Genomic DNA, 23,397 nt, shown 5'->3' on the forward strand with positions numbered 1-23,397 from the left:
GAAAGCCGCTGCCTGCATTGTGATCATCCTGGCACTCTTTGGTTTGAGTCGTCAGTGTCCAGCATCAGCAGTGCTAGATACCTATGTGCTTTAACCAAAGCTACGTGTTTAATAATGGTGGTTTAATTTGTAACCGTTTCCCTCTAATGGGAAGCTGGGAAGACCTCTGCCCCCTCTCTGTCCTGGCCGAGTTGAGGTTCTCCTGTAAAGAAAACAACCCACCTCCTGCCCTGTTCCTTGTAGGCGCGGACCCTGAGGGAGCCCAGCAAGGTCTCCTCAATAGGCCTTGTACAGGGCAGGGCAGAAGCAGCCCCCAGTGGTTCAGTGTTTCTGAAGGTGGCTGGGTTAGTGCAGAGATGTCCTGGTCCTCCAAGTGAAAAGCCTCTGTTGGATTCACCTTGGGCTCCCAAGGAGTTTCTGCTGTGTCTTGTGAGACTTCAGGAGGCCAGGGGAGCCACAGACAGGCTGGGAAGCTGCAGATCGAGGTGGACAGCATGTCAGCCAAGTGCAGAGGGCGGGGTCGGGACAGGTTGGGGCTAGGAGATTCCAAAGGGCAGGGGAAGCAGCAAGCCCGCTGGGTGTTCCCTCTTCCTTGGCGCCACTGACTTGGCAAACTGCCTCACGCTGCTTTGGTGACAAGCCCATGTCTGCACTGAACAGATCATAGATTCATAGATGCTAGGATTGGAAGGGACCACAACAGATCAGCGAGTCCGACCCCCTGCCCTGGGCAGGAAAGAGTGCTGGGATCAGATGATGAAGCAGAGCAAGGAGTGCAGATGATCCTGGCAGAGCAAGGAGTGGCATTGCTTGCGAGTTGGCAGAGCTTCCTTAGTTCCTTCAGAACGGGCTCCGCAACACCTACCACTGTCCTTCTTTCCTCCTGACTGCAAAACCCCTGTCCACAGCTTCCACCTGTGGGGACCTGCGTAGGATTCCCACCACCCAGCGCTGGGGAGCATCTCTGTGTTGCCTGTAGAAGTCTTAGGCCCTGCTTCTATGTGCATCTGTGGGAGTGTTGCTGTGGAGGTGGCTGGGGACAGGAATTGGGTCTGGCCCAGCCCTTTGCTGTTTGATGATGGTCTTCATGTAGCAGTAGGCATGTGAAGGGGTCCCCATCTCATTAAATGTGAGCAGCTGGATGGAGCTGGTGTTGCTTGCTGCTGCCAGGGCCCCTGTGGAAGTGCTGTAGTCCCCTGCACCCCTAAGCTTGTTGCTACACCCTGATGTATGAAGGAGAAATGGGATTCTGTCAATCCCTGTGATGCCAAGTACTGATTCTCCATTTCTGTGTGCCAATGTTTGTGAGGCCGATAAAGTACCAGAGCTGGACATGTCACTGCTGCTCCAGTATCCGCTGAAAGAAGTGTCTTCTCTCTCATTAGCTGTTCCCATGCCTGGGGAAGAGGATGGGAGCAGGGGCCTGCATCTGGCCTAGTGCCTGTGCTGCCATTCTCACCCTTGCTTTCAATGCATGGTGTTAGCTGGAGGGTCTCTCTTGTACTGATGCACGGCAGGCTTACTGCTGCCTGAGGCTTGCCGTGTCAATAAATCACTTTCCCATGCCAGGCTGCCATTTTCTTTACTGGCTAGAAATGCACAGACACATAGCGGAGTTGCAAGAAGAGCTTGTGGGATTTCCAGCCCTGAAGAGGATGGCCAGAAGGGTGATGGCCAGCAGCTCTGAGGGCCTCAGTCCAGTTCAGTCCAGGCCTAGCTGCATATTAATGGGGCACGAGCTGATGCTTCTTGGGGGCTGGGCTGTCCAGTTCCAAGCTCTGCCTGGCGGGTGTCTAGCTCCTATGTGGGGAGGATAACTACAGCTGGTCCAGTCAAGGCCATGAAGTTTTCACCTTCTACCACTGAATGCTTTAGAAGTTTAGCCAGCTACAGCAAAACTGGGGAATGCAAACTAGAAACCACATGGGGAAAAGACACTGGCAGACTTTCATAATTTCATAGTTGGTAGGGTCGGAAGGGACCTGAGCAGATCATCAAGTCCGACCCCCTGCCGTGGCAGGAAAGGGTGCTCGGGGGAACAGGGACTCCCCCAATGCCTGCTGGTCCCCCCCTGACTAGTTTGTAACAGGCCACTAGATCCCCGCTCGGCCTTCTCTTTTGGAGGCTGAACAGGTTCAGGTCCCGTAGCCTCTTCTCACAGGGCCTGCCCTGCTGCCCCTGGATCACGCGAGTGGCCTCCTGGACCCTCTCCATGCTGTCGACATCCCTCCTGAAGCGCGGCGCCCAGACCTGGATGCAGGACTCCAGCTGCGGCCTGACCAGCGCCACATAGAGGGGGAGGATCACCACCCTGCACCTGCTCGAGATGCATCTGCGGATGCATGACAAGGTGCGGTCGGCCTTCCTGACCGCCTCCCCACACTGCCGGCCCATGTTCATCTTGGAGTCAATGATGACCTCCAGATCCCTTTCCGCCTCCATGCTGACAAGAGGGGAGTTCCCCAGCCTGTAGGTATGGTGCCAGTTGTTCCTCCCCAGGTGCATCACCTTGCACTTGTCTGTGTTGAATCCCACCCTTTTCTCATCTGCCCACCCCTGTAACCTGTCTAGGTCTGATTGTAGCCTATTCCTTCCTTCTAGTGTGCCCACGCCCCCCCACATCTTAGTGTTATCAGCAAATTTGAGCAGGTGCTTTTTACCCCCTCGTCCAAGTCACCGATGAAGATGTTGAACAGTGCGGGCCCGAGGACCGAGCCCTGCAGACCCCCACTGCCCACGTCCCTCCAGGTTGAGAAGGACCCATCCACTACCACCCTCTGGGTGCGGCCCTCCAGTCAGTTGGCGACCCATTTGACTGTGTGGGTGTCTACACCACAGCCCCCCAGTTTCTTAATGAGAACGGGGTGAGAGACAGTGTCAAAAGCCTTCCAGAAGTCCAGGAAGACGATGTCCACTGCTACCCCTGCATCTAATGATCTGGTGATCTGATGGTAAAAGGCCACCAGGTTGGTCTGACAGGACCTGCTGCTGATGAACCCGTGCTGGTTGCCCCTAAGCATGCAGTCTCCTGCTGGCCCCTCCTGGATGTGTGCCAGCATAATTTTCTCAAACAGCTTGCGTAGGATTGAGGTAAGACTAACTGGCTGATAGTTTCCCGGGTCCTCCTTCCCTTTTTTGAAGATGGGAACCACGTTGGCCCTCTTCCCATCCTCCAGCACCACACCAGAGCACCATGAGTGCTCGTAAAGCCTTGCCAGGGGTCCTGTCAGGCTAGAGGGAAATGGTTTCAGCAGCTGTCTGCTCAGAGCTGTGGTGAAATGCATAGCTGTGCATCACTGCAGAGTTCTCCTTTGCAACTGAACCTAAAAGCGCTTTGCAGGTCAGCGGCTGGATCCTGTTTTTGGTCACACTGGCATGCAGAGCCAGCTGCTTTGCTAGCTGTCTGGGGATGCAATGCAGCAGCTGCTGCGGGACCAGCATCAGGGAAACAGTGAAGCTAGACACCTGCAGCTGAAGCTGTGGGGTGAGGTGCAGAAGGGAACTGCCAGCACAAGGCAGCCTGTGCTCACACCAGCCAGCCTCAGGCTCTGGCCTCTAATCAGGAAGCAGCCAGTGGCACGAGACTCAATGCATAGCCCCATTTAGGGCATGCACAGCAGCAAGATTTAGGCCAACTCGAGGACTCAGAGGCTTGGAGCTACCCTACATCCTGTAAGCTCATAGCTCTGAAGCCGAGCGCTAGGTGTACCCCCACCTCTGAAGTATACGTGCGGCTGTCTAGCGCTTCCACCGCATGTTCTCTGCTTCCATTGCACTAATTCAGTTTCCCTTTTTGCACTCCTCCCCCTCTCACAATAAAAGTCTTCCCCATGCGTGACAAAGACTCAGAGAAATCTGAGCTGTTCAATTTGAATATCTGGCAAGTACAACCTGAAGCAGATTCAGCACCTGGTTCATCTAGAGCTTCGGTAGGCTTCTGAATTGGTCCCAGGAGAGCCCTTTCTGCAGGGAAGAGGGTGTCTGCTCCAAGCCGCTGTGGGTGAGTGTTGTGTGAATAACTTCTCAGCAGTCTTTCTGAGGACAGACCCAGGAACCATCCATGTGCCTGAGCTCAGGCTCCCCCCTGCCTTTGGCAGAAAGCCCCAAGGTGCAGTCGTGGGAGAACAGAGGGAGCCATTGGTTTTACTGTACTTCTTTGTACATCCACTAAGTAGATGCTCTTTGTCCTGACAAGGACGGGGTATCCCTGTCATCTGTGATGGAGCCCTGCCGAGCTGGACTTGCTCCTGCTATCAGCAAGTTATTAGGAAAGTCGCTGGGTAGCCCCACAGGCAAAGCCAGGGCTAGGGGAGTGCAAGGAAGGCAATAAGAAACAGGGAGGATGTGGGGCCGATTCTGCACACAGGTCAGCATGGGAATGTTTGCAGGTACCAGATCTCAGCTGTCCAGGGGGGAGCTGCAGAGTGCCAAGCACTGCTGCAATCTAACCCCTATTTAGGAGCCCAAATGGAGTTGCTCTTTTGACCCTTTGCTCACAGTTGCCAGGACACCTGGGCATCTGTCCACATGGACAGGAATGAAGAGCCAAGCAAGCCTGGGGGCTCTCCCTGCAGTGCCAGGAATGGCTACAGTCAAAGGCTTTGCAGCCTTGTGTGTATGGTTGTTTGGAGCAGCCTTGTGGTGCATGCACCAGGGGCGATGGACCCCTGAGGGCAGAAACACAGTGGGTAGGCTCTGGACATCTTGAATCAGCATCCTTGAGGAGTCAGGGCTCTGACTGCACAAATACAAGGAGGGCACCAGAAGGCAGGTTACTTTATGCCCATGTCTTGCCTGGACCCCAAGTGCTGGAAACACCTTGCTATGTTTTCTGTAGAGATCAGTGCCGTCTACAGAGAGTTGGCAGTGGTTCAGATCCAGTCCAGGTTGCTAGGGACTGATGCTGTTGCCATCCAGTCAGACCTTATCCGGGGAATATTGGGCTTTTCCAACCCTCTCCTTGGAAGTGAATCGAAGGACAAAGCGTCTGGATTGGTCATATCAGCAGCCAACCAGCCCATCGCCACCTTTGGTGCCAGAACCCAGAACAGCTCTCCGGCCCTGGAGGAGCCCAGGGCCCCACCCCTGGGGAGGGTTCCTTACGTGATTCATAACTGCTCGGGTCTGAAGGGACCTCAGCAGATCATCGAGTCCAACCCCCTGCCCTGGGCAGGAAAGAGTGCTGGGTCAGATGACCCCAGCCAGGTGCCTATCCAGCCTTCTCTGAAAGACCCTCAAGGTAGGGAGAGAACCACCTCCCCTGGAAGCCCATTCCAAATTTTAGCCACCTTTACCCTGAAGGTTTTTCCTGATGCCTAGTCTGAATCTGCTCTGTCAGTTTGTGACCATTGTTCCTTGTTACCCCAAGAGGTGCCCTGGTGAACAGGGCATCTCCGATTCCTTGCTGCATGCCGCACAGTGAATTTGTAGGAGGCCACAAGATCACTTCTCAGCCATCTCTTGCAGAGGCTGAAGAGGTCCAGGCCACTCAGTCTCTCCTCATAGGGCTTGTCCTATAAGTCCCCGACCATCCGAGTGGCCTACTCTGGACCCTCGAGTCCATGGAAATTCTTCTTGAAGTGCGGCGCCTGGACCTGGGCGCAATACTCCAACTGCGGTCTGACCAGTGCCACAGAGGGGAAGTATCACCTCCTTGGATCTATTCGTCATGCGTCTGCTGATGCACGATAAACTGCAGTTAGCTCTGCTGATGATTTCATCACACTGCTGACTCCTGTTCATCTCGGAGTCCCTTTCCGCTTCTGTGTTGTGGAGAGGGTCACTTCCCAGCCAGTTGGTGTGCTGGATATTTTTGCACCCTAGGTGCAGCATTCTGCTCTTGTCAGTGTTGTACTGCATCCTATCGTGTAGTGCCCACTTCTCTAACCTGTCCAGGTCTGCCTGCAATCGTTCTGTAACAGGGGGCCTTCTCGGGCCCGTCAGCCAATGGCCACACCCACCTGTTTCTGGGCCAACCACCCATCTTGTTGTTAATTAATGATCTTAGTTCGGCGGGAGGCTGCCCATTTTCTTTCCTCGATGCCAGGGGGCACTATCTGCGGCTCCGTTCCTCCCCTACACTGCAGCCCATGTCTCACAGATGCCATCCACAGATGTTGGCCTCACTGGCCTACGCTGGGCCCCAGAATCAACCAGTTTGGACCTCAACTGGATCCCTCCACTCAGGCAACCTACCCTGCCCTCATTCAGGGCCACCTAGCCCCCTGAACCATTTCCTCTCTCGGGCAAGGTTCCCCAGGACCTTATAGTTTCATAGTAGCTAGGGGCAGGAGGGACCTGAACAGATCATCTTGCTTGACCCCTGCCACAGGCAGGAATGAATGCTGGGTTCACAAGACCCCAGACAGGTGATTGTCCAACCGCCTCTTGAATTTACTCAAGGTAGGGGCAAGGACCACTTCCCTGGGAAGCTGGTTCCAGATTCTGGCCACCCTAACTGTACAATATTGCCTTCCGATCTCCAACCTAAACCTGTTCTCCATCAGCTTATTACCATTGCGCCTCGTCACCCCGGGTGGTGCTGGGGAGAAAAGGGCTCTGCCTGTCTGCTGTTGATCTCCCCTGATGAGTTTGTAGGCAGCCACCAGGTCCCCCCTCAGCCTCCTCTTGCTGAGGCTGAACAGGTTCAGGTCCCTCAGTCTCTCCTCGTAGGGTCTGTCCTGCTGCCCTCTCACCACGCGGGTGGCCTCCTCTGACCCCTCTCCAGGCTGGCCACATCCCCCTTGGAGTGCGGCATCCAGAACTGGACGCAGTACTCCAACTGTGGCCTGACCAAAGTTGCATAGAGGGGGAGGATCACCTCTCTGGACCAGCTTGAGATTCACCTGTGGATGCATGACAAGGTCTGGCTGGCCTTGCTGGCTGTGGTCTGGCATTGGCAGCTGATGTTTATCTTGGAGTCTATAATAACTCCAAGATCCCTTTCAGCCTCTATGCTTTCAAGCGGGGAGTTCCCCAGCTTGTATGTATGCTGTGGCTTCCTTCTCCCACGGTGCAGCACCCTGCATGTCTACATTAAACCCCATCCCATTTTCATCTGCCCACTTTGTAGTCTGTCTAAATCTATTTGCACCCTCTCTCCCTTCAAGTGTGCCCACCTCATCCCACATCTTAGTGTCATCAGCAAACTTGGACAGTGTGCTTTCCATCCCCTCATCCAAGTTGCTGATGAAGATGTTGGACAGTGTGGGCCTGAGGGCTGAGCCCTGGGGGACCCCACTGCTCACATCTCGCCAGGTTGAGTACGACCCATCCACCACCACCCTGGGTGCGCCCCATCAGCCAGTTTTTTATCCGTCGAACTGTGCAGGCATCAGTGCCACAGTGGCTTAATTTATTGATGAGGACGGGGTGAGAGACGGTGTCAAAGGCCTTCTTCCAAGTCTAGAAAGACTACGTCCACAGTGACACCATCATCCAAGGATTTAGGTACTTGGTCATAAAAGGCCATCAGGTTGGTCAGGCAGGACCTGCCTTTGATGAACCCATGCTGATTGTCCCTGAGCATGATCTCCCCTGCTAGCCCCCGACAGATGTGATCCTTGATGATCCTCTCTCCAAGACCTTCCTGAGCACCAAGGTGAGGCTTACAGGCCTATAGTCACCTGGGTCCTCCCTTTCTTGAAAATTGGGACCACATTAGCCAGTTTTGCCACATTAGCTACCTTTGGCCACACAGGCCCTGGCCTCACCTCCAAGGCCACTCAGAGGCCCCAGGCCCTCAGCTCTGGGCATCCCTTGCAGTGGGCCCCTGCCCCTTCTGACTGGTCTGGTCCTGGCCCCAACATTGACCCATCAAGGGTACTCTCAGTCAGGCCTCTGAGCCTCTACCCCACTCTCACTGTTGGGTCTACCTTCTGGCCCTACTAGCAGGTGATCCACCCAGTTGTGGGAGCTGGGGTTAAGATGCCTCAGCCCACCTTTCACCAGGCTGGTAACTGGCCTGGCATTTCCTAAGGGCTCCCATGCCACTGGGAGCCCCACCAGGCCACCCACTCCCAGCAGGGTGCAGTTGTAGGTCATGACCAGGACCAGGCACCTCCTAGCCATCCCCTACAGCTCCCCCCGCACTTATCTCCAGGATGATACAAGCAGGCTTGCAGCCAGGCAGTGTTACTACCTAGCCTGCCAGGAGGGAACTGTCCTGTTTATATAGACAGCCCGGGATCTAAAATGGCCACGGCAATCAAGCACCTCCCGGCTGCTTGGCTCAGCTCTTAAAGTGGCAGCACCACCAGTGCCCTGCCACATGTTCCCTACCCTCCGGAGTGTGCGCTTCACCACACTATTTAGTATCGTCCACAGACTCGGACAGAGTACACTTCAGACCCCCATCCGAGTCACTGATAAAGATGCTGCAGACTTCAGGTCCAAGGACTGAACCCTGCAGGACCCCACTACCCACATCCTTCCAGGTCAATACCGACCCGTCTATTACCACTCTCTGGGTTCAACCGCTGAGCCAATTTGCCACCCACCAGACCGTGTAAACATCTCTATGACAGCCTCTTCGTTTATGAGAATGAATGGAGTGAAAGCTGCGGCCAGGCCCTGCAGCCTGGGTGTCCACTCCGAGCCTCCTCCCCCAGCCTGGGAGTTTTGGCAGTCTGTTTTCTACAGCTTCCTCTGCCTAAAACATCCAGCTTCCGGGAGCTGGTGGATTTGTGCCGCCGTTGGCATGAGCGAGGGGGCTGTCCAGCTGCCCCACTGATCAGAGCCCCCGTGTATGGCCTGGCAGAGCAGGGCACGGCGGTGAAGCAGCTGGAAGATGGGGCAGGCAAAGTACGGTGGGACTCCGCGCTTCCAGGTGGCTCGCGAGGGCACCTCGGATGCAGCGAGAACGCCCTGTGCGGCGGGGCGGTCGGACAGAAGCTCTGCAGGGCGTGGGCCCCTGCCTGACTACAGCTACAGGGGTCTGGGGGCAGGTTCGGCCCGGCCCAGGCAGTGGGGTCCGTGGCAGGAGAGCACGAGGCCACCGGCTGGTGCTAACCGGTCTCTTTCTCTCCCCTCGTAGGATGTGTCCTTCCCTGGCTCTCGTGCTGATGCTGGCGGCACTGGGTGAGCAGGGAACCGGGGCCCCCCGCCTATCTGGGAGGTTCAGGGCTCTGCAGCAGGATGCCTGCCTGGGCTGCATGAGAAGCAGGCCTTGCCCTCGAGCCGGATCTTTGCTCTGGAGGACAAGGTTTCCATGTGGGCACTGCCAGAGGATGGGCCCATGCTGGTGGCAAGTCTCCTTGCCCTGTGAAATGTCCCTTGCCTCCGCTGCCCCCCGAGGCTCCCACTGGCTGGACTGGGGGTCTGGGACCGGCCCGGCTCCCTCAGAGGTGGCACAAAGTGGGGGAGGCGAGGCCCCAGCTCCGTGGGGCATGCAGCGACTGCGGCCACAGGCTGCCACCACCCCGTGCATACGTGCACGTGTACGTGCACCTGGCCACGCAGCCCCGTGATTGTCCCTTCTGGATGGAGGGAGCTAGTCCCACCCGCCCCATCAGCAAGGCCGTGGCCGGGTTTGGGAGGGGCTTCCGGTCTGGGCTCACCCTGCCTGTGTCCCGCAGGGAGCGGCGGGGCGCTGGACCCCAGGGTCCTCACTTGCCCCGAGCTGCGGGCTCATGTCGGGGCCTCAGTCCTGCTGGAGTGTTTCCTCCTGGTCCCGGGGGACGGAGCCTGGACAGTGACCAAGGTGGACTGGGTGCACGCGCCGAGAAACAGCACGGAGTCGGTGAGCCTGCTGGCAGGCGGCACGGGCTGGAGAGCGCCCGGCGAGGGCAGCCAGGCCGCGGCACAGAGCAGCACAGGGCCCAGCGGGCTGGGAAGGGAGCACGAGGGCCAGCTCCTGTCCCTGCCAGGGCAGGATCCAGCCCAGCCGGGGTGGGAGCCTGCCTTTTTCCGGCATGGTTTGGAGACCTTGGTGGGACGAGTGCCCCTGCCCCAGGGCCCGAAGCCCAGGCTGCAGCCCCAGCACACACTGGCCCCGCATCGGGACCATCAGCACAGAGTCCGAGGGCTGCTGGGGCACCCGTCCCGTGCAGAGGGTGGGGCCGTGGGGGTGGGCAGGCAGGGCCAGACCCGGGTGCATACAGAGGAGCCGAGATGCGGCCGGAGAGCCACGGGGCGTGGCAGGGCAGCAGGATGACGGCCCGTGCCCCTCTCCCCCGCGCAGGAGGCGGTGGTCTTCTACTACTACAGCGGGCGCAGCGTCCCGGCGGGGCGCGCCCGGGAGCGCGTGCAGTGGCTGGGGGACGTGTCCCGTGGCAACGGCTCCATTGGGCTGCAGGACCTGCAGGAAGGCGACGGTGGCACCTACACCTGCGAGATCCGGGTGTCCGGGCACAGCAGCATCTTCAAGAACAGCACGGCGCTGCACGTGGTCCCCGCCGCACGCAGGCGTATGTGCCCCTGCCCCACGGGCTCCCTCGCCCCGGCCACTTGCCCCCTCGCGCTCTGCCCCTGCGGTGTCCACTCGCCCCTCCCCGTGGGCGCTGGGCCGCGGCTCTTGTCACTGGAGGTAGAGGCCAGAGCGGGGTCTGGGGGCAGGGAGGGGAGGGCTGAGGAGGGCCCCGTTTCCTGATGCCCCTCAGCTCTGCCTCTGTGCCTCTCCCCAGGCTCCTGGGCTGTGGTGACCGTGGGCCCCGAGAGCGCCGGGGGCAGCGAAGGAGGCAGCAGCACCGTGGGCTACGCCTGTGCAGCCGTTGGCCTGGCCCTCGGCCTCTTGCTGGCTCTCGGGCTGGCGCTCCGGACGCGAAGGTACCAGCGCGGTGCCCGAGCGGCTGGGCCAGGGAGGGCAGGATCAGTGCCGGGACCCAGCTGCCTTCCGTGGCGCGGGCACCACCCGCGGTCTCGTGCTGCCCTCTAGTGCCAAGCGGCCCGACCCGCTCCGCTTCTGCAGCACGGTCCTGGGCTCGCAGAGCCTCCTGCCAGCCAGGTCTTGGGGCTCGGGCAAGGGCAGGAGCCGTGCCTCCGATGCCCAAGGTGCAGCAGTGCCCTCGGGTGCAGCCGGCTGCAGGGGCTGAGGCTGGCATGGGGGCGAGCCCCTCACTGGGAGCACGAGTCCTTTCACTGATCCGGGAGGGCTCCTGCCCCTTTCCATCACTGTCCAGCCAGAGCTGGGCCAGGGCAGCACAGGGGCAGCGAGAAGCGCTGGCCCGCAGGCTCACGGCTCCTGTTCCCCCCAGGCCCGTGAAGACCAAGGCCCTTGCAAAGAGCTGGGAGGACGGCAGTAAGAGCAAAGCAGAGGTGAGGGCCCAGTGGCACGGTGGGAGCTGGGCAGAGGCTGCCGGCGGGGGGGTTGGATGGGAGCTGCCCAGCTGCCCTTTACCACGTGCCCCACGGTGCCAACCCAGGTGAGCCCGGGGACCCTGCCCTGCCCCCGGAGCTCAGGGCCTGGGGGAGCCTGTCACAGCCGCTGCCCCAGCCTGATTCCTGCCCCGCTCTCCGCGCAGAAAAGCATCTACTCCTCCATCCACTGCCCGGGGACGCCCAAGGCCGTGTGCGAGGCCGAGCAGAGGGGCAAAGCCGAAGCAACCTATGTCACCATGGTGAGACCCGCGTGGGGCACGCTGCTATGGGAGCGGGGCGGGGGGCTGCCCGGGACAGGGCATTGCTTGTGGGCCAGCAGCCTTGCTGGGCTGCACTGGGCCAGCTGAGGTGTGGCCATGGCCCCGTGTTCCCCCTTGCAGGCAGATATCTCCATGTTGCCAGGTTGGGCTTCATCCTCATGCCAGCCTGTGTGCCCCAAGCCTTGGGAGCAGGCCGAGCGTGACCTTTGGGAGCTGCACCTATGACCAGGATGGTGCTCTGCTCTCTCCAGGCTGGGGGACACCCCCTTCCAACTGTCACAAAGGTGTGCAGGAGGTGCAGAGCAATGAAGGGACATGCCCGAGGTTATGCTGTGTGCAGTGGCAGAGCTACAAGTGGAATTTCATTCTGCTGCTCACCAGGCCTCCCTCCTGGGTGGGAGGCGGTCAGAGCCCACGGCTGCCCACCTTGAACCGTCAGGGGCCAGTCCCTGCCCCACCGCGGTGGCTGACGGCTCTGCCCATTGTTGTCTGTCCCCACAGCGTCCTGTGGCTGCTCTCCCCAGTGCAGGCATTGTGCTGCTGGATGACAGCACCTACATCAACTTGGTGAGGAAGACAATCCCGGCAGAGTGGAGGCAGAAAGGACTGCAAAGCGAGGGTGAAGCCCAGGGAAGCAGGAAAGCTGGGGATGAGGCCCACCCTGGCAAAGCCACCCTGGACATTGGCTCGGGCCAGGGGCGAGCTCTGGCCACTCCGCCGGGGTGCTGCGGTGCTGGCACTCAGCCCCATGGGGACAGGGACCCTGCTACGCGCTGACCCGGGGCTCCTCCGATCTCTTTGGACTCCAATGGTGCCTGGAGGCCTGCTCAGGATTGGGGCCTGCACTCAGCACGACGTCCACATGCCATTAATAACGGATGCGGCGCGGGCTGGGCGCCTGGCCCGGCATCCGGGGCCTGCTGGCTGCCGCAGGGACCTGGAGGGACAGGGAGCGCAGCTGGGCCTCAAGGAAACGGCTCGTGCTCTGGGTTGGTTCTCGGCCCGGAGCGAGCCGGCGCGCCGTGGTGCCCCGCGGACAGGCAGTGCTGGGAGGTGCGGCCCCAAGCTCGGCTATGGCTCCTCCGGGCCCAGGGGCTCAGCCGCGTGCCGGCGAGAGCCGTGTCGAGGCGCCGGCATCCTGTTTGGACAATAAAGCGCCAAGCGGAGCCAGGGGGTTTCCTGCTCGTGGCTAGTGTTGTCTTTTCCAGGGCCGCGGTGTGGGGGGAACTGCCCCACGTCCTAGCACGCAGCTCAGCAGCCTCCGTGCCGTGTGGGCAGCTGCCCCGTGCAGCCCCCGGCACCCACATGCCACGTCTCCATCTGCCTGCTGCGAGAGCCCAGAGGGCCCTGGGCACGGGATGGGGTGGTCCTGACCATGCCCTGGCACCGCTCGACCCCTCGCCGGCCCTTGCAGATGCCAGGTGCTGGGGGCGACTGGACCGGGGCAGGCGCTGCCCTGGGAGCCCCTGCTGCGGGCGAGAAGCGCCCCGGGCAGGCGGGAGGCCGGCTGGGCGCGCCTCCCCGCCTCTATATATAGATGTGTGACACCTCCAGGTGCAGAGCTCCAGCCCTGGCGGGGACCCTCCGCACGGATGAATGCAGCTCGCGGCTGGCGCTGCAGTCTGTTGTTTCACGTTGCCACCCCACTCGGTTTTCTCACAGAGGCAGCGTCGCCGGCTGCTGAGCTGAGAGCAGGCAAATTTCAGGCACCAGATGCAAGTCGCCACGGGAAGCTGTCCCCTCCACGCCGCGTGGCTGCCCCAGGTGCCGCAGCTGGGAGACTTCGCACCATACATGTAATGCGTCCACTTAACAACATGCTTCCCTTCGCACGTCAGCATCCGGTAGAGGTCCCGGCTCTGGCTGTCCCGCACCTGCCTCCCAGGGCAAGCTGCCACCTCCGAGGCCCGGGGGCGGTCCAGGCACGGCTCTGCTCCGTCTCAGGCTGAGACTGCCCAGCCGGCACGCAGCGAGTGTTCCCCACGGCCGCGGTCCCCCGCGTCTGCCTGCGCCTGTGCCTGGGGCCTCGGCCTCACGTCCCAGCTGTACAGAGCTCTACTGCTGCCCAGCGCTCCTGGCCCAGGCCGGGCGGGCGGAGGGAGCGGCGGGCCCTGGACTCCGGTGCAGGGGAGGAGGAAGAGCATCACTTGCAAAAGGACGTGCAGAAGACAGCTGACGACTCGCTCGTGCCCCGGCAGAGCTGCCCCCGCCGACTGCGCGTGCCCCACAAGGGCCAGCTGCCTGGCACACGTGTGTGCGCTTCATCCCTGTGAGTCCCAGACGCCATGGTTCTACTGCAAGACCTGTGAAGCCCCAGCTCCTGGAGTCCTGTGACTCTGAGAAAGGCTCAGCTCTCCTTGGTGGAGAGTTGCCAGCCCCCCGGGTTGGCCTGAGTGTGTCCTGGGGACTCCAACACCAGGAGGCAAAGTTGTCCAGGGCCCACAGTGCCTTTGCAGCGGCTCAGCTATGGGCTGTGCCAGGACTGCCGGGTGCCGGTGTCACGGGGTCTGCTCATGGGGGCCGGCAGAGCTGCCCCTGTCTGCAGGACTTCAGCCCCTGGCCATTGTCCTGCTCCAGGCCAGTGCTGAGCGCTGCCAGCGTCAGGGCAAACGGCAGGAACTGAGCGGGACAGAAGCTGGCTGCTGCTGCTGGGAGTGGGGATGGCCTGGGGGGAGCAGCTCCTCTGCCAGGTGCCCCCTCCCCGCGCCCCGGTGAGTAAGGGCAGGCCTCATTGGCATCTCGAGACTTGCTAGAGCTGGAGCTCGGCCTCTGGAAGAAGAAGGGTAGGGTGGCGACCATCTGCCCCACCAAGGCCAGCGCCCAGGAGTGGTCTGCAAGCAGGGCCTATGGGTGCCCAGATGTGCACAGCTGGGCCGGGGAGAGCTGGTGAGCCAGCTGCCCCTCTGAGGAGCTGAGCATGGGCCTGGCTGCAGGCCCCTGCCCCTTGCGCCTCCCCCAGGCTCCAGGGCAGGGCCCAGGCAGGCACGGTCGCCCACCCGAGGTGATGGGTGGTGCTGGGAGCATGGGAAAGGCCCTCCGTGCATGAGGTCCAGCCAGGAGGCAGCTCCGTAGCTCCGGCGCACACAGAGGCCGCTGCAAGGGGCTCCGTCCAGCCTGGGGGTCACTGCGGTGCAGCAAAAGGGGCCCTGCCCGTCACAGGGGATGAGGGACCAGCAGTCGCTCCTGGAGCAGGTCTGAGCCACGGGGGTGCGAGAGCTGGTCCTCTCCTTCAGGAGACACGTTTCTGCCCTCCCACTTCCTTTGATGAAATCCACCAACCATAAAATTCACCATTTTTTTTTATAGCAGCAGCGCTGGGTCCGGCCATATTGGAGCTTTGGAAATAAAGCGGCTCTAATTTTCTATGTGCCCTGGAAATAAAGCCGTGCATTTGAAAAAACCAAACCCACCGCCACCTCCACCTGCCGGCCCAGGCCCACAGCCATCTCCATGCACGGGGCCCTGACCATGGGCCGGGGACCGTGGCTCCTTCAGCCCTGCCTGTGCCTCTCGGGGCTCAGCTTGCTCTTCTCGCTGGGTAAGTCCGCTGAACACATTGCATGCACTGGCCGCAGGCAGCGAGCATCCTCCGTGGGGAGCGGCATCCCCTCCGCAGCGGCCGCGCTCGCCCGGACCCATGGTCCTCACAGACCCACGGGGCTGTGGGGCTGCCAGGGAGAGGGGAGCGGGCAGGGGGCACTGGGTTTTATTGCAGGCTGCAGAGCCACATGCTGCTGCCCAGGGCTGCGAATGCCTGTGCCTGGCTCCTCAGCACAGCCTCTGCCTCTCCCTTGGTCTCCTGGGCTGGCCGAGCTCACAGGGACTGGGGTGGGAGCCAGGGTGCGGGTCCTAGGGCTGGATCACTTGGGGGGGAAGGCAAAGCACCCGACGCATGTGATGCATGCGTTTAGCCTCCTCCAGGTCTGCCCTGGCCTGGTGGGAGCCCAGCGGGGCAGGGAGGAGCAGGCTGGGGTGGAGATGCCGGCTCCGGTGCCTGCATTTGTACCCTGCCCTGCAGCCAGGAGTGTGTCAGCAGCTTTTGTGTGTATCGATTACTTGGAAATGGAGCCCGCGAGCGGCGTCCCAGCGGTGCCGGTGCCGTGGGGCTGCCCAGCTCTGCGCAGCCGGTCGGGGTGGAGATCCCATGCAGATCCTGTCCCCAGGGCCAGGGGGTGCCTGCGGGTTGCTGCGTGACCCTGCGTGCGGGACCGGGCTGGGCTGAGGGGAGCGCAACGGGCCTGGGAAGATGCAGGTGCAGGTGCAGGCGCAGAGCAGAGCTGCTGGCAGCAGCTGGACTCCGCCGTGTGCCCGTGTCCCCTGAGCAAGGTGCCTGTGTGGTGTGGCTGGGCAGGGGCACGAGCACTCGCACCGAACGCGTCACGTGAACGCCGCTGAGCCCCCCGGACAGCCTTGGGCTGCAACGTCCAGCCTCTGCCCAGGGCCGCGGTGGAGCTGGCCTGGCCGGGACTGCTGTGGCCACCACGGCAGGGCCGCGAGGCCCGTGGGGTACCGGGGGCTGTGGGACTATAACCTCTTGCCTATGGCGCTAGGGCGGCCCTGGGGCTCCTGCTCAGAGCGGAACGGCCCGAGCTGGTCCTCAGAGCATCTGCACCGCCCTGACCGTGTCAGGCCCTGACCATGTCGGCGGCCACAGTCACTGGACAGGGAGTCTGAGCCCATGGCAGGCTCTACCCTGGCCCGAGGCCTGGCCAGGGGCTGCAGCCCCAAAGCCCAGTGGTCGGTCCTGCCAGAGCCCTGCCACAGTGGCTGGGGGGTCTGTGCTCAGGACTTGGGGTTACCCTCTCCCCCGCCTTCCCCCCCATGTAAGGATGCCCCAGGCCGGGCTTGGGCAGGCTTTTCAGCCTCTCCAGAGAAGCCGGGATCGCTGGGGCCTGGACAGCCCCCACCCTCTGTCAGCTAGCAGCGGTCGCTCCCTGTGTGGGGCACACAGCCCAGCCACGCCAGCTCCCACCACGCCACTGCCGCATGCCTCGGAGCCCCTGTGGGCACGCCGGCCCTGCCCTCGGCCGCCCAGGGCAGAGCGGCCGCATGCACAGGGTGTTTGGCAGCCCCAGGTGTAGGAGGCCTGCATTTCCCCTCCCGGAAGAGGCAGCCCTGGGAGAGACAGGCCAGACGCCTGCTCGTCTCCCCATAGCCATGGCAGCTTGCCCGAATGAACCCGGAGTGATGCATCCGCCCGGCAGGGCTCCGCGCCACCACTGCCCCCAGAGCTGCGCTGGTGCCCGAGCGATGGACGGGCTTGGGCAGCAGCTGGCCGGCTCCGCCAGAGGCGAGGCATGCAGTTGTTGGGCTGCCAGCGGGAAACACAGCAGGGAGCTGTGGTGGACAGACTGAGCAGCCCCTGCCCCTGCCCTCCGCCCCCCGCATGGGCCAGCCCCTGGGCTCTGAGCCCACCTTAGCTGCAAAGGCCCCTCTTGCAAGGTGCCATCAGCCCCGGGCTGTGGCACCCACCTGTGCTAGGTCTGGGCCTGCAGTTAACTCCTTGCCTGCCATGGGCGCCAGCAGGGACACCGCCTGTGTCCTGTAGCCTGCAGCGTGTAGGGGACATGGCCTGGGCGCGGGTCTGGGGGCAGCAGGTGCCTCTGCCCCTGGCCCTCTCCAAGGGCCCCACGCTCACTCAGCAGCAGGGAAGCGAGAATCGAGGCTGGGCCTGGTTTCGGTGCCATGCAGCCCAGCTGGGCGCCCTGCCCCTGGCTGGCTCGTTATGGGGCGCAGTGCCCGGCAGAGGGCGTGCGGGGCCCCAGAAACCTGCAGTGCATCTGCTGCACCAGGGCTCCAGCCTGCGGCAGGGTGAGCACAGCTGCACCCTGCCCTGCAGGGCCTGGCCTAGCAAACAGCTCGTGCCCGTGCCCCGGCGGCCCCCATCACCATGCTGCCCTGGTGCACGTGCTGCCAGCTGCCCCGGCTTGGCTGTGCTGGGCTGCACTGCCTATGGACGAGGCCCTTCCTAGCCCCGGGGCAGGCTGGCTCCAGGTCACTGTGCCGGTCCAGCATGGCGCGTCCTCGTGGGCAGCCGCCAGCGGGGCCCTGCCTGGGCACGGAGGAGCTCCCCAAGCTGCAGCTGCGAGCTGCAAGGAGGCAGGCAGGGACCTGGCTTGGCCGCTGCCCGGGCCCTCGGTCACACATCTCCAGGGCTGGGGCTGCTGCAGGGGGGCGATGGCCCCAGGCAGGAAGGCTGCCCTGAAGACTGGGCAGGAGCAGAGAGGAGGAGAGCGCAGGGGGAGCTGCGACTCTGCACCCGGCATGGCCAGCATGACCCTGGGGCCCCGCGGCTGCCTCGCGAGCGGTGCAGGACAGGGCAGGGCAGGGGCTGGGGGCAGGGTGTGGGTGAGGGGTGGGGGTGGGAGGCAGAGGGAAACCCCAGCCGCTGGGCTGCTGCATTCCTGCCCTGGGTCTCTGCCGTGGTGCAGGCTGCGCTGCAGAGCCCGGCTCTGCCCCACCAGGAGCACTTGGCAGCGTGGCCTCCGCTTCCAGGCAGAGCCAGTGCGTCAGCAGCAGCGGGGGTGGGTGGGGGCGGAGAGCATCTGCATTTCCCCTGCAGCCCCCAGAGGCAGGTGCTGGCAGGGCCCGCCGGTCACTGCGCTGCTGCGTCCTGCCCGGGATGAAATCTGATGAGTGCAGCCATCAGTTCCCGGCGGATGTGGCGCAGAGCCCAGCGCGGCGGATGCTGCAGCCGCTCTCTGCAGAGCTGACTGATTGCAGCCGGGAAGCCTCAGCTGAGTGGCAGCCAGCAGCGTTTGCAGGCGGGGTGGGCGCGCGGCGACGAGAGCCAGGCCAGGTGCCTTTGGGGCAGCCAGGAGCTGCTGTGCTGGGCCTGCGGCCCTGGTCCAGGCCCTGCTCACCTGGGCACTCACTCCATCACATGTCTGCCCCACACAAGTGCCCCCAGCAGATGCCTTGCCACCCACAAGGCCCATGCTCACTTGGGCCCACTTGTGCCCGCAGCTGAGCCCGTGCCACGCTGGGCTGCGCCTGCCACTGCCAAACCTGCTCCCGGGGGGGACCTGGACAGGCTCCAGCGCTGGCGATACTGACTGCTGTTGGTCTCTGCTCCCGTGCCCGCAGCGCCCCCCAGCCTGGGCATGGAGGTCATGGTGCCCATCACCATCAACGCGCTCAACGGCTCCTCCGTGCGCCTCCCCTGCACCTTCAACTCCTGCTACAAGGTGGAGAACAAGCAGTTCTCCCTTAACTGGACGTACCAGGTCTGCGACAACTGCACCGAGGAGCTGGTGAGCACCGGGCCGGGGCCAGGATGGGGGCGCACGTGCTGGGAAGGGAAGGGAAAGGAAGGGGAACGGGCCTCTGTCCCTGGAATTGGCCTTAACCGCTCAGCGGCAGGCAGGGGAGTGGGCAGCGGCTGCGCTGGCTGAACACAAGGCAGACGGTTCAGGCTGGGCAGGGAGGACCCGGGCCTGTGCTGCACGGCCAGCGGTGCCACGGGGCTCTGAAGTGGGCCCGAGTGCAGGCAGGAGTCCAGCCCTGCGTCATCCTCTGCCTGGCTGTGCCTGCGGTCCTTGCTCCGGCCCTGGCCCGGGCGCAGGGGCGAGCCCCCTCGCGTTGCCCTGCGTGGCTGAGCTTGCAGGGGCCCCATGGCAGTGTCGGGGCTACCGGGCCAGGTGAGCAGGCCTGGGTCACGCTGCTCGTGCCGCACGTGCGGGGAGCCACGGCACTGTCTCTCCTGCCCTCGGGGTGCCCTGGGGGCCAGGCCATGAGCCTCTCCCCCCGCCCCGCCCCGCTCTGCTCTGCCCAGTTCCTGCAGTTCCGGCTGAAGATCATGAACAAGCAGCTGGACCGCTTCGGGGACCGGGTGCAGTTCACCGGGAACCCTAGCAAGTACGACGTGTCCTTCACCCTGCGGGACGTGCAGCTCGAGGACGAGGGCACCTACAACTGCTACGTGCTGAACCCCCCGGACCGGCACCGGGGCCACGGCCGCATCCACCTGAAGGTCCTCACCGAAGGTCAGTGCGCGGCCCGCGGGGAGTCGAGAGCCCTCCAGCTCGCGGGGTCCCTCCCGGCTGGCTGCTCTGGAGCTTCCCACCGAGGAAGCAGCTGCCCTGAGCAGCCGTCCCTCCACCGGAGAGAGCCAGGTGCTCGCGGCGCGGCCCCAGGCACCCTTTGCCTGGCACACAGGTCTGGGAAGTAGCAGGATTTCCCTGTGGGGCTCCTCCCGCAGCACCGGCCCTGGCTGCCACCTGCAGCCCCTCCGTGGGGCCTGGCACGGACCCCCCGGCTGAGTCCCACCTGGGGCGGCGCAGGGCTGGGCCCTGCCCGCCTGCGGCGCCGGCGGAGCTGCCCGGTCTCTGCACGCCCAGCCTGACGCAGCCTCCCCTGGCCCCGCAGAGCCCCCGAAGCGTGACTCAACGGTGGCCGTCATCGTGGGTGCCTCGGTGGGCGGCTTCCTGGCCGTGGTGATCCTGGTGCTGGTGATTGTCAAGTGCGTGCGGAGGAAAAAGCAGCAGCGGCTCAACACAGACGACCAGAAGACGGAGGAGGAGGGCAAGACCGACGGCGAGGGCAACCCGGAGGAGGGCACCAAGTAGCCGCCCGCCCCGCCCGCCCCTGTACAGCGTGACCCCTCGATGTGCTTCCCGAGCAAGGATGTCTGTCTCCCCGGAACTGCCCAGCACCCTCCATCTCCCGGCCCCAGGGCTCCCGGGGCCAGCGGGGCGCGGTGAGGCGCGTGCCGCGCGGGGGCAGCGAGGGGAGGGGAGGGGAGCTCGGCTGAGCGCCATGAGCCTGGGGCAGCCGGTGCCTGGCTCTCGCCATGAGGCGCGGGGGTCTGCGTGCCCCCCGGGCAGGGCCTGTGGCGAGGCTGAGGCCTGAGGGGGAGCAGGGGCAGGGCCCAGCGGCAGGGCGAGGAGAGCCCGCGGGGGCAGGGCAGCGGCGGGGGTAGCGGGGAGCCTTCCTGCCCCGGGCCCGGTGCCTGGGGGCCTTTGCAGCTGGCTCAGGGTTTGGCGAGGCCCAGCGGGGACGTCCAGGGGCCCAAGGGCGAGGGGCCGTTCCCCGGGAGCTGCTTCCTGCCACCCTGGGCCAGCCCGCGCCCCGCTGCTCCAGCCTCCTCGCCTGCAGAAGGCTGCGGACTTGCCCCTGCCCCTGCCCCGGCCCTGCCCGGGCGCTGCGGCCGGCCCCTGGGCGAGCCCCGACCTCGCTGTCCTTCCCTGGGCGGCCCGGGAGAGCCGTGGCAGCCCTGGGGCGGCCTTCCTCCGGGGCCTCACAGAGGCAGGTGGTCCGGGGCCGTCTGCAGGGAAGGAGGGCTCGTGGCCTTGCGCCTGGCCCCGGCTCCCGGCCTTGCGCGGGAGCACCCGTGTCCTGGGAACGCCCCGCTCAGCAAGCGTCCCGGGGCCGGGGCTGTGGCCAGGGCATGGGCAGAGGCAGCCCCAAGGGCATCAGGGCACTGGGGGGAGAGGACAGGCAGGAGGGGCATTACCAGTCCTACGGAGACTGTCCAGCCCCAGCCCCGGCCCTTGCAGCTGATCTAGCTCCCGGGCCCGGGTCTGTCCGGGAGCCTGAGAGCATCCGGTGACGGGACGGCTTGGGGGCCGGCCCCGGACATGCCTGGGTGCAGTGGTGGGGAGGAGCGGGGGCAAGGTGGCGTGGCCTGAGCATGGGCCGGGGAGCTCGTCGGCCCAGTGTGCCAGTGCCAGTCCCGGCTCCCGGGGACACCCGGTGGACAGGCTCCTGCCCCAGGGCTGCCTCAGTTTCCCTGCAGGCAGTTCAGTTAGCAAGTGCTGCCAGGGAGGCGGAGAGGGGGGTCTGAGGCAGCTGGCTTCCCCCTCCTGTGTGTAAGCCTCCCCCCAGGCCCTGCCCCACCCCTGGGGACACTGCCAGTGCCAGCCGTGGGGCTCCGGCTCATGGGGGCTGCAAAAGCAGCGGGGCTGGTCCCTGGCCAGCTCTTGCAGCCAGGCGGGGTGGGTGGCCTGTGACCTGCTGCCACTGCCTCGGGCCTGAGGGCTGGGCCCACCGTGGAGCCTGTCTTTCCCTGGGAATTTCAGCTGGAAAGTCCCGGGCAGGCACCAGTAAAACGGAGCTCGCTGGGACGGGGCCAGCAGGGAGGGCCCTGCTGCGAGGGGCCATCTGTGCAGGACCCGGGCTGCTCCCTGCCTTCGCCGAGCGGGGGGCAGCGCAGGGCTCACGGTGCACAGGCTCCATTTGTAACTGCCAAGGCGCGACACTGCCACTTGGACCCGCCGGGTTGCCCCCGCGTCCCCTGGGGCTGCTCCGTTCTCCCGCGGCTGGAGCGAGGCTGTCCTGATGCCCCCCCACCCGCAGCTGCCCCTGCCCTACACGGGCTGTGGCCAGTGGTTTGCTTTTTACTGCTCGCAGATCTTACTGCCGTGGCAGCCACCGGGGTCCGAACCCGCTGTCCCAGGGCTCTCTCTGGGTCCCGGCTTCTGGGGGCCCTTCCTAAACACATCCCAGAGAGGGGGAACGGCGCAGAAACAGGGGGTGGGAAGCCGGCACGCCCGAGTCCTCTGCCTGCCTCTGCCACTGGCTCCTTGGGTGGCCTGGGCAAGTCCCTTGGCCTCTGCATCCCCACCTGCCAGGCTGCGTGCGCGGCTCGGGGGCCCCGAGGAGAGAGGGGCTGTGTCACACATCATCGGTGGTAAGGCTGGAAGCTGGGCGCCCCCCGCCCCGGGGCATTCTGGGCGCAGGGGGACCTGGCCCAGGACACCCACTGGACCAGAGCACGGCGGGGTTCACTTGTCAACCCAAGGCCCCTTCCCCCTGCTGCCAGGAGGCAGCAGCAGCACTGGACAGGACCCCCGTGGCTGGATGCGGCGCCAGGCCCTCCTGTGCCCCCACCGTGCTGCCCGTCAGTCTCGGGCGATGCCAGGCCCGCTGCGCTCCCCGGCACCCCGTCTCTAGCTCCGACTGGCCACGGCCATCTGCGCCCGTGCCCAGCGCTCTCGCTGCCACGGGAGACGCCATCAGACCCAGGAGAGCGGGGACAGCGAGGCATTTGCAGAGGGAAGCCCTGTCCGCCTCCTGGCCCTGAACCCTCGTAGCTTCCCGGCCAGGGCTCTGCGTCTCCTCCCAGCCCTCGCGCCCTGCCTGGCCCTGGCTCACATTGTCACCAGTCAGACGTACAACATGAATGTGCTAGGTATCTCCAGACAGTCGTGTGGCTTCCAATCCTTTGGGCGTCTTGCTGCCCAGCAGAACTGAATGCAAGCTGCTTGCCCCCTGCCCTCCCCCTGGGTCTCATCACGTGTGCCAACTACGATGCCAAGCAGTGGGGGACTGGCGGGGAGGCAGGTTCTCCTGCCACCGTCTCCTGCTCCAGGGGAGGGGACGAGAGCAACAATTTTGTGGCCAAAGGTCTTTGACTGTTGCAATATCTCCTGACTGTCCATTATTTCTGTTCCCTGCACACACTGCCCCTGGATTGCAACCTGCCACTGAGTGTGTATGTACATAGGTGTACACAGGACATACAGTATAGCTCTATCTCTCGCTATAAATATGTATACTTGGAGCCATTGTTATATTCAGTTGCGCCTTTTCTTTTGGTTTTGTATCTGGCCCGTTTCCTTTGCCAAGTACCTGCCAGTGCTGTTCTCACCAGAGCCTGAGTGCAGAACATTTTTATTGCTCTTTTTACATTTAAGAAACAAAAGAGAAGCCTAACAAAAGCCAGCCTCTGCACTGAACGCTGCTGTTTGTCAGGGGAAGAGCGCATCTTTGCCACCGTCTCTGACACTGCTTCAGCCCAGACAAGACCCTGCTCTGTCCGGGCATGTCCGTCTGCAGGAACAAAACAATAAAAACAAAAAAGCACAAGTGTCTTCTGAAA

General features: G+C 63.5%; 2 protein-coding genes across 3 annotated transcripts; both read left to right on the forward strand.

Moving 5' to 3' along the window:
• Positions 1–3,227: 3,227 nt before the first annotated feature.
• Positions 3,228–13,401, forward strand: JAML (junction adhesion molecule like). Of its 2 annotated transcripts, XM_019543071.1 has the most exons (8): positions 3,228–4,000; positions 9,035–9,078; positions 9,576–9,739; positions 10,181–10,406; positions 10,623–10,764; positions 11,193–11,253; positions 11,460–11,555; positions 12,078–13,401. In XM_019543071.1, exons 2-8 carry the CDS (start codon positions 9,036–9,038, stop codon positions 12,351–12,353), a joined length of 1,008 nt encoding a protein of 335 aa, XP_019398616.1. In that variant the 5' UTR covers positions 3,228–4,000; position 9,035; the 3' UTR covers positions 12,354–13,401. The 2 variants fall into 2 exon arrangements, with proteins under 2 accessions (XP_019398616.1, XP_019398615.1); XM_019543070.1 differs by lacking the exon at positions 3,228–4,000 and having other exon boundaries at positions 8,565–9,078.
• Positions 13,402–14,678: 1,277 nt separating this feature from the next.
• On the forward strand, positions 14,679–23,397 carry SCN2B (sodium voltage-gated channel beta subunit 2). Its single transcript, XM_019543081.1, has 4 exons — positions 14,679–15,114; positions 18,663–18,829; positions 19,351–19,561; positions 19,944–23,397. Exons 1-4 carry the CDS (start codon positions 15,027–15,029, stop codon positions 20,141–20,143), a joined length of 666 nt encoding a protein of 221 aa, XP_019398626.1. The 5' UTR covers positions 14,679–15,026; the 3' UTR covers positions 20,144–23,397.

Source organism: Crocodylus porosus, unplaced genomic scaffold (assembly GCF_001723895.1).
Source record: "Crocodylus porosus isolate Cpor-Errol unplaced genomic scaffold, CroPor_comp1, whole genome shotgun sequence".
NCBI classification, from domain to species: Eukaryota; Metazoa; Chordata; order Crocodylia; family Crocodylidae; genus Crocodylus; species Crocodylus porosus.

Coding starts and splice junctions, on each gene's coding strand:
- JAML (XM_019543070.1), top strand. CDS start 8,850: ATGCAGCGAGAACGCCCTGTGCGGCGGGGCGGTCGGACAGAAGCTCTG. Junction 9,079..9,575: donor GCTGATGCTGGCGGCACTGG/GTGAGCAGGGAA, acceptor TGTGTCCCGCAG/GGAGCGGCGGGGCGCTGGAC. Junction 11,254..11,459: donor GCAGTAAGAGCAAAGCAGAG/GTGAGGGCCCAG, acceptor CTCTCCGCGCAG/AAAAGCATCTACTCCTCCAT.
- SCN2B (XM_019543081.1), top strand. CDS start 15,027: ATGCACGGGGCCCTGACCATGGGCCGGGGACCGTGGCTCCTTCAGCCC. Junction 15,115..18,662: donor CAGCTTGCTCTTCTCGCTGG/GTAAGTCCGCTG, acceptor CCGTGCCCGCAG/CGCCCCCCAGCCTGGGCATG. Junction 18,830..19,350: donor ACAACTGCACCGAGGAGCTG/GTGAGCACCGGG, acceptor TGCTCTGCCCAG/TTCCTGCAGTTCCGGCTGAA.